This window comes from Bison bison, unplaced genomic scaffold, assembly GCF_000754665.1.
Source record: "Bison bison bison isolate TAMUID 2011002044 unplaced genomic scaffold, Bison_UMD1.0 scf7180017855360, whole genome shotgun sequence".
NCBI classification, from domain to species: domain Eukaryota; kingdom Metazoa; phylum Chordata; class Mammalia; order Artiodactyla; family Bovidae; genus Bison; species Bison bison.
In genome coordinates this window covers 278,906-291,314 of record NW_011485933.1, presented here as the reverse complement: position 1 = coordinate 291,314, position 12,409 = coordinate 278,906, and the positions used below count along the sequence as shown (strand labels likewise).

The 12,409-nt window shown below is 46.4% G+C and overlaps 1 protein-coding gene across 1 annotated transcript in view; it reads left to right on the top strand.

Moving 5' to 3' along the window:
• MLLT4 (myeloid/lymphoid or mixed-lineage leukemia (trithorax homolog, Drosophila); translocated to, 4) overlaps window positions 1-12,409 on the top strand; it is a 101,396-nt gene that overhangs the window by 22,727 nt on the left and 66,260 nt on the right. Inside the window, exons 3-6 of the mRNA XM_010858771.1 lie at window positions 1,793-1,908; window positions 3,755-3,918; window positions 5,909-6,069; window positions 9,782-9,939. Of these exons, the coding sequence (XP_010857073.1) occupies window positions 1,793-1,908; window positions 3,755-3,918; window positions 5,909-6,069; window positions 9,782-9,939 (599 nt within the window). The remainder of the gene's footprint in view (window positions 1-1,792; window positions 1,909-3,754; window positions 3,919-5,908; window positions 6,070-9,781; window positions 9,940-12,409) is intronic.

Sequence of the window (12,409 nt, the reverse complement as noted above, 5' to 3'; positions counted from 1 at the left end):
GGCGCGGGGCCTCAGAGAGGAGGAGGCCGCGGGTGTGAGTCCTAGAGGAGCGGGCTCGGCGCAGGGCCTCAGTCTTTTTCGGGTCACAGAGCCCATAGTGTGTCAGGAATTTTTTGTGGCATCCCCAGGCCAGAGGAAATACTTAACACTTTATTTTACTGCGTAGATCCAGACAAGTTCATAAGGATTTATGTTCTTAACAGCTTGCTGGTTATTTGGGAAAATAGTACACATAAAAGGAAAACCGGTGATTTCATGCCGTTCCCAGTCATAGCAAACCCGCCTGACATGGATGGGATGCCCACAGGAGGGACGGTGCTCAGCCTCGCAGGGACCAGTGGTTCCTGCTGTGTCTGGCAGGTTCAGCTTGTGTTCCCTGGACGGGTGACATGTGCCTAGTGAGCCCCTGGCACCTCAGCCCGTGTGGGACAGAGCGCTGGCCCAGTACCGTGGAAATGCCACTCGCAGCCCTTTTCCACATTAGAATTTCTTGTGTGAAGTCAGTTGTAAAACTAAAGGCTTTTGCTGTTCTAACTTGAGCAGAGGATACTGCAGATTGTAGCAGGGCCCTGGCTGTTTCTGCATGAAGTTGTCAGGCACACGTGATGTAGACTGTAGACTATAGCAGGGCCCTGACTGTTTCTGCATGAAGTTGTCAGGCACACGTGATGTAGACTGTAGCAGGGCCCTGACTTATTTATGTTTATGCAGTTGTCTGGCACATGTGTTTCAGGGCAGCTCCCTCTGCTGTTTTACAGTTTAGACTTAATTGTCCTGAATATTCGTTCTCTAAAAATGTGCTATGAGGGATTTCAACCCAGTGCAAATTTTGCCACTTGAGCAACTTGGTAATTTTGGTTTGAAGCAGGAATTTCAAACTTCTTGGCCCAATCTCCGATATATGACTCCGATTTATTGTATTGTTGATACAATAATACTTCAGAGTTGGTTTGTCCTGTATTCTGATAGTTAACATTGCTGCTGATCTGTGACGCTTGCTGAGGCCTCTAAATCTTCTGGATTTGTCCGGTTGATCCCGCCTCCTTTACCACAGTGATTGCCCGTCTTTGCTGCCCTCTTGCCTGGATAATCTTTGCCAGCTCTCATTTCCTAGTATGCGGTCAGGTGTGGGGGCCCTTGGGGGGCTGCCAGGAGCTTTTTAGATTTCAAATAAGGAAGGAAGTAGACTCTTAGCCCTTTATCTAGAGAACGGTGGGGTGGTGCTTGCTGGCGGGAGGGGTGTGAGGGTAGAGCACTGAGCGTTTTGGAGCCAGAGGCAGGACACAGGTGGGAGGAGGAGGGTAGGGGTCACGCCAGGACGGATGCTGGCCGGGCAGGGCCAAGTCTCGTCGGCACGTAATGCTGAGGTGAGAAGAGCCTCATCCATCAGTGGAACGTCTCGTTTTCCAGTTGTATCTGAGAGAACTTGATTTACAGAAATAAACATATAGCAAGGCCCTACATGTGTTTTTTTCCTAGTCCATGTGTATTTCTCGTATTTTCCTGGTTAGATTCTAAATGTTGTTAGGAAGTTGTGCCTGGCCATCTCTGGCACTGGACACGTGATAGGTATACATACAGTAGCACCAAAATCCTGAATTAGTCATTGAAACGCTCACTTCCACATGAGAGGAATTAAATTACATTCAGTCTATCAGTAAGTAATGAAGGTTACAAGACATTTTTCGTCCATAAAATTTACTGTGTATCAGAATGTAGTAATGTTGTATTGACTGGTGCCATTAAATAACCTTGGCTTTTTGTTTGTTTTTTTTCTTTTCATGTTGTGAAGAAGAAAGAAGATTGGATATAGATGAGAAACCCCTGGTGGTGCAGCTGAACTGGAATAAAGATGACCGAGAGGGCAGGTTTGTCCTTAAGAACGAGAACGATGCTGTTCCTGCAAAGGTGAGAGCTGGGGGTCTCGCTGATGCTGCTCCAGGGCCACCTCTGATCGAGGGTCCCGGGGCTCATTCTGCTCTTCGCTTCTCTCCCTAAACTGCCCTTTTACCTTCCTCCTGGAAAGTACTGTAAGAGTAGCCCAGCTTATCCCTGCTTCATCCTCTATTTCACGAAATAATCCCAAATATTATTCTCTCCTTTTCAAAGAATTATGTAAACTGTTGTCAGAGACTTCATGATCAAGGAATTAGCTTCAGGTTTTTTTCCCCCAAATTATAAAGTTGAAATATGTTTTAATAAGAATCAAAAGGGAAAATAAAATTTGAATAACCTATTTATCTGTGAACTTGGAGATACAGCTTAATAGTAAGGCATGTTTAAGACCTTTTTTGTATTATCATATGGAAGGTTAATACTTCGTAAACTTCCTTGAGTTTCTTTGGGTGCTGTAATAGAGTGAGTCTAAAACTTTCTCAGCTCGTAGGACACCTGGAATTCCTGTGCCGCTTCTTTTCATGTGGCAAAGAAATACAGATAGAGCTTTATGAAATACAGGTATAGCTTTAAAATGATTATAATTCTGTTTCGAGTCGGGTGGCCTCTTACAGGCTAGAATTCAGTGTTGACAAGTGATAGCAAAGGCAGAGGTTAAGGGTATTTTGAGAAAAGTCCTGCATTTCATTTTCCCAGTGGATCTGGGGAGAGGGCCGATGCTTGCTTCTGGCAGCCGTTTTCAGCGTCTGTGACGTCAGCGTCCCATGTGGAAAATCCAGACACACAGCTGTGCTCCCGGGACCTGTCGCCTTTGTGGTAAACATATACGAAATAAGAATGGATAACTTTTTTCTGCCAGAGGAGCCTGGTTGGCTACAGTCCACGGAGTCGAAAAGAGTCAGACACGACTGAGAGACTAAGCACACGATTTCAGCTGGTGTGCCTTCTGGTGGCCCGGGTCCCGCTCAGTGTGTAGTGGAGCCCTTCCTGGGGTCGTGGCGACTCGACGGGGCCCAGGCAGCTTGCACGGAGACAGAGGTGCTTGCTGGTACAGCTGAAGGCAGTTTTCTTTCCCCATGAAATAATCACTTATTTTTTTTGATTCTTTACCAGCCAGCCTATTAAGTCATATAAAAAATAATTTGTTTCTGTGTCTTCTTCAGGCAGATCATGGTATAAATTAAGAATAAGCAAAAAAAAAAAAAAAGATCTGGAAAAGAAATTAGAAGTTTTTGCATAAACACAATACTTAAAACTTTGCTTCATAAAAGCCAATTTTTTAGGGCTATTCTTGACATTTCTTCTGATGTTAAAGGAAATCTATAAAGTAGATAATGTTTCAAAAGGTTATTTCTGTATATCCATTAGGTTCCATTCATTTAAGTTACTAATTATTTGGATTTTTATTTATTAAAAATGATAAGTAAGCTTGTGTGATTCCCACCCCAGTTTTCTTACTGGGTTTGGGTTTTCTTGTGTGCTTGCTTCCTTGGTTATCGGTTTGAATTTAGGTGAAATTTTCACTCGGTGAAATGAGATCTTGAGTGTGTAAGTGTGGATCAGCACACTCATGTACCTGTTGGCACAGTCGAGACAAAGCCCATCTCCCATCCCAGGCCTTCCCTGCCCCAGTGGCTGTTTTCGGCTGTAGCATGTAAGGTGCGGTTAGATCCCCATAGGTGGCTCTGTGAGCGTGTAAGGTGCGGTTAGACCCCCATAGGTGGCTCTGTGAGCGTGTAAGGTGCGGTTAGACCCCCATAGGTGGCTCTGTGAGCGTGTAAGGTGCGGTTAGACCCCCATAGACGGCTCTGTGTGATTCTGTGTCGTAGTGGTGGAGTGATAATGTCGCTTTTATCAGAAGGCTCAAAGTAACGGACCTGAAAAGCAGGAAAAAGAAGGCGTCATCCAGAACTTTAAGAGAACTCTTTCAAAGAAGGAGAAGAAGGAAAAAAAGAAGAGAGAAAAAGAGGCAGTGAGACAGGCGTCTGAGAAAGATGACAGACCTTTCTCTGGGGATGACACGTAAGTTAATTGTGGAGATATTCCTGTTTCTTTGTGTTCTAAGCCAAATGTTTTTAACGCAGCAGGCCTCCTTAAACTCCCAGATAAACGGGGGAGGGGTGACTTCATCTCAGTGGCCAGCGTGCCCTGGCTCCGCGTGCCGAGGGGATCCAGGCGTCTGCCAAGCAGCGTGTGTTGCTGACGCTGCCGGTCTGCGGTGCTTGCTCATCTTAGCGTGGGGAACCCGCGAACGGGGCTGCCTTTCCCGGTGAACCATGGGGTCAGATTCTCATCATCCCTGCCTGCCTTCCCTTCCCTTGCTGCTGTTCCAGTCCTTAAGGCAGCAGTGGTTTCTCAGATACCTCAGATACGCTTAACACCTGATGGGAGGTTGGCAAGACCGGTGAGAAAAGCTGGTGTCCCCGTCTCAGCTCAGAGGCGCCATCGGGCCCACCCAGCCCCTCTCCTTCCTGTGTACCGGCCCCCGCACAGGTGTGCTCACCTGTCTGAAGGGACTTTCGCCTCTGATCTCGGAGCCGAGGGGGTGACAGAAGGGAGGCGTGAGGAGAACCTGGCCTCTGCTCTTCACGGCATCTCCTGGCCCCCGTGTAGCCTCGTTGGTGTTCAGCTCAGTCAGTTCATCCCATCATCAAGTGCTTTTTCCAGGGCCACCGCCTCGTCTTGGTGTTGGCCGCATCCACTCCAGCGAATGTCCTTGTTTCTAGTTTTGAGGACTTGTTTGAATATTTCCTTAGGAAATATTCCAGAAGAATGGCTCAGATACACTGTGGCAGGCTTGTGTTGCCAGACAAGGGTCTCCAGCCCACAGGCCCCTGCCTCCCTTAGGACTGCCGAGTGTATCAGAGCAGTGTCTGGTCCCTGCAGTGTGTGTGAGCGCCAGTCAGCACAGCTTGCTTTACCATTAACACGGCCATTTCTCTGCACACTTGTGAACTCTTTATGCACTTCTGCTGCAGCAACCTCTTCAAGTCTTTCCCCATATTTTGATTGATTCTAAGTGTTCCATGTGTCTTGAGGATGTTGCCCGTTTGTCAGTGAAGGATGTTTATTTTAGAGTGGGGTTGGAGCCCGCTGTGGGTTGCATCAGAGTGGGTTTAGGTCTTAATCTGTTAGGCAGAGATGCCTGTGTGATGAGCGTGAACTCTTGAGTATAGTATATTACATAGTAAGGCTCTACTCAGTGTATTTATGCAAGAGGAAGAACTTGTACACAAAGGTTGCTCACATGAAAAATGTCAAGGAAGAGTAGAGTTTAAAACTTAGGCTATAGCCATTCTGTTAATTTAGTGTACAGGATGATCAATTACTTGTGTTAAGAAAGTAAGCTACTTAAAATGAGTTAAGTTCAACTTGATAGATTCAGAGCTTAACTGATTTAATGAAATTATTTTATGATTTTTATGAAATCTTTAAAGTATATTTATCAAAATTTAGTCAAGTATATTGGTCTTACCTAAATATTTACTTTTCAACTCATCATTCTATACACTTGACTCACTGTAGGGACTTCAGGAGCTATTTCCTTTTTCAGTCTTTCAGTTGTTAAAGAATCACGCCGTGTGAGTTCTTCAAGACTTACTGGGTCGCAGAGTTGGACATGAGTGAGCGACTGAGCATGCATACATAATTTGAAGACAGATTTTTGCTAAAGTATATTCATTTCTTTATTTCTTGTGGTTGCAATGCTGTATCACTTAATCTCTTTGAGATAGAGAAACCTTGTAGAAATAACTGAAACGTATTTTCTTTTAGTTTTATTAATGAATACTCAAGTTCTGTAAACTCAACTATAAAATTTTAATTAGGAGTTTCTGCCTAGTTCAGCGGTTTAGTTTGTACCGAGAGAAACTTCATCTGTCGTGATTAGACCAGGGCAGGGCAGAACTGCTCAGGGTTCGGGAGCGGCTGGAGGACGCGCGCCGTGTGAGTCCGGTGAGCCGGTCTCTAATGGAACACCTGGTGTGTCTGGCTACTCCCTCTCTCCCCACAGTGAGAATTCTCGCCTGGCCGCTGAGGTCTACAAAGACATGCCTGAGACCAGCTTTACGCGAACCATCTCCAACCCTGAGGTGGTCATGAAGCGGCGGCGGCAGCAGAAGCTGGAGAGGAGGATGCAGGAGTTCCGGAGCTCGGACGGGCGGCCAGACTCGGGTACGGGCCCCGCGCCGCACCCGCTTATCCCTGACGCGCGTGCTGCCGTCTAGGGACGCCCCTGACGCGCGCTGCCGTCTAGTGACGCCCCTGACGTGCGCCGTCATCTAGTGACGCGCGCGCGCGCCGTCATCTAGTGACGTCATCTAGTGACGCGCGCGCGCGCCTGCTGCTGCGCTTGACGCGAGTGCTGGGGTCTAGTGACGCCCCTGATGTGCGGCGTCGTCTAGTGGTGCTCGCCACGCCCGCTGCTGTGCTTGACGCGAGTGCTGGGGTCTAGTGATGCGCCTGACGTGCGCCGCGCCCGCTTATCCCTGACGCGTGCGCCGCCGTCGAGTGACGCGCCTGACGCGCGCCGCGCCCGCTGCTGCGCTTGACGGGAGTGCTGCCGTCCAGTGACGCGCCTGATGTGTGTGAATAAGTGTGGTAAAATCACAAGTTAGTTCCTCAGTAGTTTCGCTTGTTAGGAAATAATAGGTAATCGTTTGTTTCAGAAAGGCTCTGTATTGGAAGGCTGTGTCGCTGACGCGGCCTTTCCTGAAAGCGCCCGTCCTGGTGGGTCGTCGGCCCTGGCTCTCCCACAGGGGCACGTTGCGGTGCTTCGGAGGCGGCGCTGTCGGCCTTTCCTGTGGCGATTAGGGCCTTTAGGAGCTGAGTCTTCATTATGTGTTTCATGGGAATTGTAGTGTCGGTGACAAAAAACTAGGGCGCTGAGAGACTCTTATTCTATAAATAATTTAATAGATGGCTTTTGAGACCTATCCTGTCTTGTTCCAGCAGGGATTTGAAATGACTTAAAAATACATGCATTGAAAAAGGAAGAAGAGAGGAACTACAAAGATGAGGAAGGAAAAATGTAAACGTTTTAGGAAAAATGTCGAAAAAGTGCAAGCTGGGGGCTTATCAGTAGAAAGCGTCCAGTGTAGCCCACGCCTCAAATCCGGGCGGTCGCTCTGAGAGCGGAGCAGAGGGTCCACGTGAGGGGCTGCGGGTGGAAGCAGGCGCCGGCGTCGGCCGCGAGAGCAGCCCGAAGGCGGACTCGGCGCTCATGGCCGGGCCGTAGGAGAGAAAGCAGGGGCAAGCGCCCGCAGAGGAAGGAAGGCAGCCGGCGCCTGGCGGGGTCTTCTGAGGAGGGGAGCCCTTCAGGAGGACACCGTTTTCAGCTGGATGGCTGTGGGTCTGCGGGGTCCAGGGCCGTCTGGAGGGGAAGCCCGCATTCACTTGGGTGCCAGCCTGGTGACTGAGAACCAGTCAGCGGTGTCACTGGGCATGGAAGACACTTGCTGCAGGTAATACAGACCTGGAATGAAGGCCGTTGTTGAGGAGCAGACAGAGGAAACAGGATAAACCTCTGGAGGGTGAGGAGAAACGGCAAACATCCAGGAGAGGAGGGCTTGTCTGCTCAAGGGATGGTTGCGGTCCGGGGAACCTGTGCAACCTTCCAGGAAGCCCTGAGAAACCAGAGTGTTGGTACAACAGCCGTTTGTGTTAATACTGAGACAGTTAAATAGAGTAAGTTGAAGTGTTCTGTCGGTTTGTGTCTAATAAGTAACCTAGAGAAATGTATCCCTTTAATCTCCTGTCTGCTGGGTTGGTGTGATGTCAGGGTGGGAAGAGAGGAATGCAGAGTCTGTCGTTCTGCCGTTCTCTTAGCCTCAGGGGGTCCCCCAGGTTCTCAGGAGGAGCTCATACACACTGTCCGGCTCCCTTCACAGCGGGTCAGAAGTCGTCACTTGCAGCAGCCTCTGTCTCTGCACCTTGGAGAGTATTTTTAGCACTCAGATGCCTCCCAAGTGTGAGTGACTTCAGAATGCCCGTGGGGTCAGCCCTTCCACTTCAGCTTCCTGTGAACAGCCTTGGGAGCCGTGTGTGCTGCCCTGGATCCTTCTGCTCTGTGGGCCATGCTTTGTACATCTCCCCAAAAGGGGAGCGATCCTCCCTTAGCTTTAAACGTGTATTTATATAGACGGGTTATAGTTGCCAGCAGGAGTTTTAAAATGTTAGCTTCTCGCCTGTCTCTCCCTCCTCAGAGATTAAGGAGACGTCTGTTTCTGTTGTGCTGATTCTGTGGTATTATGCTTTTACAGTGAAAACCTCTTAAATCAGACTGTATCCATTTGTCTGTCTGTTGACCTGTCCCTGGATGAGTTGGGTGTTAGGCTCCCTGGTGCTGTTGTGTTACCGTCAGGCCCTCTCCCCATGCCTGTTCAGATCAGCTTCATACAGTCAGGGGTTCACGTACAGGCACATGCGTGTGAATGAGTGTATCAGCATCTTGTATTTGTATCCCTTTATCATTATTGCTGCCCCTACTTTCTTGTCGTTTGTTTGCATGGATTGTCTTTTTCTAACCCTAACCCTAACCCTCACTTTCAGTTGGTTTGTGTCTTTAGCTCTGAAGGAAGTTTCTTATAAGCAGCATGTAGATGGTTCTTTTTTTTATCTAGTCAGCCGTCCTGTGTTTTTTTCTTGTAACGTTTAGTCTGTTGACATTTGAAGTGATTCCTGACAGCTGTGTACTCACTGCCACGTTACTACTTGTTTTCTGCTAGTGTACGTAGTTTTCCTCCGCTCGTTTCTTTGTTCCTTCCCTTGTATTTTGTTGATTTTCTTTAGTGGTATTCTTGTGTTTCCTTCTTTGGAGTTTTTGTGTTTCTTGTAGGTTTTGTGGATACTGTGGGTCTACATACATTGGTCTGTATCTACTTGTGTTAAACTAGCAGCCGTTGAAGTTCAGACTCATTCTAAAGGATCTACAGTTTTTACTTCTCCTTCTTGTTAGTTTTCTCCCCTTAATTTCTACCCTTTACAAGCTGTTGAGAGCCTGTGACAGTGACCGGTCCGGGCTCTGTCCTTATTGTTGAGCCGGGGGGGGGGCTTCGTCCCTGTGAGTCTGTAGATAGCTTGCCTCCTGGCCTATGTCAGCAAGTCTGCATTCTAATGCTAGCTTGGACTTGCTGATTATCTTAGGAGACCAGAATTATTTTATTGTTGTCAGGTTGTCATGATGCAGTGTGTGCCAGACTTGTGTGCAAAGAGTGTAAGAAGCATTCAGTAGCCAGAATAACTGCATTAGAATTTAGCAGATGCGGGAGTCACAGAAGTTTAGAGTTTGAGTTGAGGTGCACAGATCTTTATTCTCAGTCTTTAACTTAAAGGTGGGAGTCTTTTATCTAGACTTAAAATTGTAGGGCTTAAAAATCTTGTAAGTAGAAAGCAAATTATGACACCAAAAAAGCAATAATACAACATGTAAAAGAGTCCATTAAAGAGAAACATACAAAGAAGAAAACCTCCGGGTATCCAAATTGCTCTGCTCTAGTTCACAGTTTTTCCTCCCAAATGAGTTCGCAGGTAGAAGGGATAAGTTTCAGATTGTTGGTCGGGAAGTCGAGGAACTGGGGAAGGTCGGTGTCTAGCTTGGTGCAGGTGACGATGTAGGAAAGCAGGTGGAGAAGGGGCAGTGCTCAGGATGCTCCTTTCCGTCCTTTACCGAGAGCAGATATGGAAGCAGCGTGGGCTCGAGGAGAGGACACACGCAGCCTTACCACGCAGAACTGTTTCTCGTTCTCTGTGGCTAAGGGTCACTGGGCCAGCATGGCCCTGCCGTGTGTGTTGTTTAACAGGAAGTGGGGCTGGAATTTGTGTACCGCTCTCTGTTGTTGGAGTAAAATAAAAGTTGTGTTTAAAGATGTCAAACTTTTTTTTTTAGGTGGAACATTGAGAATTTACGCAGATAGTTTAAAACCAAATATTCCCTACAAGACGATCCTGCTGTCCACTACAGACCCTGCGGACTTTGCTGTGGCCGAAGCCTTGGAGAAGTACGGCCTGGAGAAGGAGAACCCCAGGGACTACTGCATCGCCCGTGTGAGTGCTCGCAGGTCACGCGGGCCCGGATGTGGTGCTCACATGGACAGATGTGCTTTACATGGGAGTTGAACATGGGCTGACTTTCTCTCTGCTGTATTGCTAGAATCTGGTAAACCGAGACCGTGGGCATGTGTATAAAAGACAGCATTCTCCCTCCATTACAAAAGTAGTTTGTGTTTCTGTTTGTTATAAACTAAGTATAAAAAGACAAATCGAAAAAGATAAAAATTCTCTGTAGTTCTGATACCAAAGGATAAGCGCTGTTTACATTTTCATGCGTACCCTTCCAATTTTTATTCAGCGTATATACTAATATATAGGTAACAATTTTATTTTAGTAAAATCTGCTTTAGTGATTGTTTTCTTAACGTAACAACTCAACATTTAAATAAATCTTGGTTTGCTGTTTGTCACTAACCAACATTTGGTTGATAGACTTAGTTGCCATCCATAATTTCTTGGAGATGAAGGTTGTGTCTTTGACCCGAGTTCTCAAGAAATAACAGTGAAATTTTATACCTCAGAATTGATTTGGTCACACTGAGTAAAATCAAGCAGATTTTTCTCTTGTAAGACAAACTTTCTGGTAAATCCCTCACCTTTAAGTCAGTCCCAAGTAGGTATTAGCTCGTTGTAACCGTTATTTCTGTCAGAATCTCATTGAAAGTAGATTTTAAAAGGTGTCCTCCTTTCTTTCATCCTAGCAATTGATTGTTAAATAATCAAAGTGCGGTAGTCTTAGTTCCTCCTCCCACAAGATTATTCAGGAATAATTAAGGTGCAATACGTCACATGATACCTCACATGCATTAAAGCTCACAGCACTGTCCGTTTTGGCGAGTCAGCACAGTGACCCCTCAGACGATTCCTTGTGCCTCTTTCTACTGTGTATTTCGTTATGTGGGTGTGTCATGGTTTTTTCATCCATCACCTGTTGATAGAATTTGCGTTGTTTCCAGTTTTCATTTTTTAACTCCTACAGTAAAACTGCTGTGAACATACGTTGCAAGTCTTCTCGTAGAAGTACTTCTCTTCCTGAGTAAAGACTCAGGAGAGGGCTCAGTCCCACAGGAGGCACTTGTGTGCGTGTCCAGCGTGGCTGTACCGCTTACAGCTCCCCACACGTAGACGAGAGATCCCGTTGCTCTCTCTGCACTCATCTTTTGTTTGGTCGGTCATCTTACCTGTCATTCTGATGTGTGTCGTTGTATCTCATTGTTGAAAAATCTTACATTTCCCTGATGATCTATATGTATATTAAGTCCTACGTGTGATACATAAGCTGTGAATGTTTTTTCCCAGTCTGTGGCTTGGCTTGCCTTTTCATTTTTAAAGTGGTATCTTTCAATGATTAAAATTGTTAAAGTCTAACTTGGTAATTCTGTTTTAGCATTCTATACTTATTTTATTCTATATGAGAATTTGCTTCCTCCAAAGTTGTGAACACTTTTACCGGTATTTTATTTTAGGAGTGTCATAGCTTTAGGTCTTAGATTGGGGCTGTATGTTCCGTTTCAAGATAATGTCTGTGTATGGTATGAGGTTAGAGTCACTTCTGTTCAGACACCCAGGTTACCCAGGGCCATTTGTTACAAAGGCTTTCTTTTTTCCCTCTCTGCTTTGGCACCTTTGTGGAAAATCAGTTGGCCATATATATTTTTGGTTTTAATTCTGGAATCTGGTGTTTCATTTACATATCTTATATCTTTTTGCCAACATCAAGCTATATTGATTACTATAGATTATGGTAAGTCTTTTAAAATCATATAAAGTCCCCATTGCACTTTTTCCTTTTGCTTTAATAAATTGCTTTGGTCATTCCAGCTTATTTGCATTTACACATAAGTTTTAGAATCAGCTTATCAGTTTCTACATAAAACTTGCTGGAATTGTGGCTGGGTTTGCACTGACTTTGTAGACGACTCAGAACCCTAGCAGTGTTCAGTCTTTCAAGCTGTGAGCTGAGTGCTGTCTGCTCTGAGCTCTCAGCGGTGCTGGTAGTGTTGCTACAGAAGGGGTTAAATAAGAGGCCTTGCTTGAGTTTTATGGCTTTTTCTTCTCGTTTTAAAGCTGAGAATTTATATTCTGCTGGAAAAACCATTTGCTAGATCTATAATTTTATGAGTAAAGCCCAATTTTCAGCTGGAAATAGATGAGAAGACAGATGTTTTTATCCCATTGAGATGACAATAAAGGAATAAAGAACTCTGTGTAAGTGCACAAGAACAAAGGGCACTAGAGAAGAGATGGCAAGAGCTGTGAACGCAGTCCTCCCGTCCAAGTGCTAACCAGGTCCAACCCTGCTTAGCTTCCAGGACCAGGCGCTTTCAGGGTGGTGTGGCCGCAGACACGAACGCAAGACCTGAAAGAGGCGTGTGTAACTTGCTGGCGGGAAGCCGCCTGCAGAGGGGCCTGCGTCCCAGTCCCGAGGACCCAGGAGTACGGGGCTCTAGCACTCCCCGGGCAG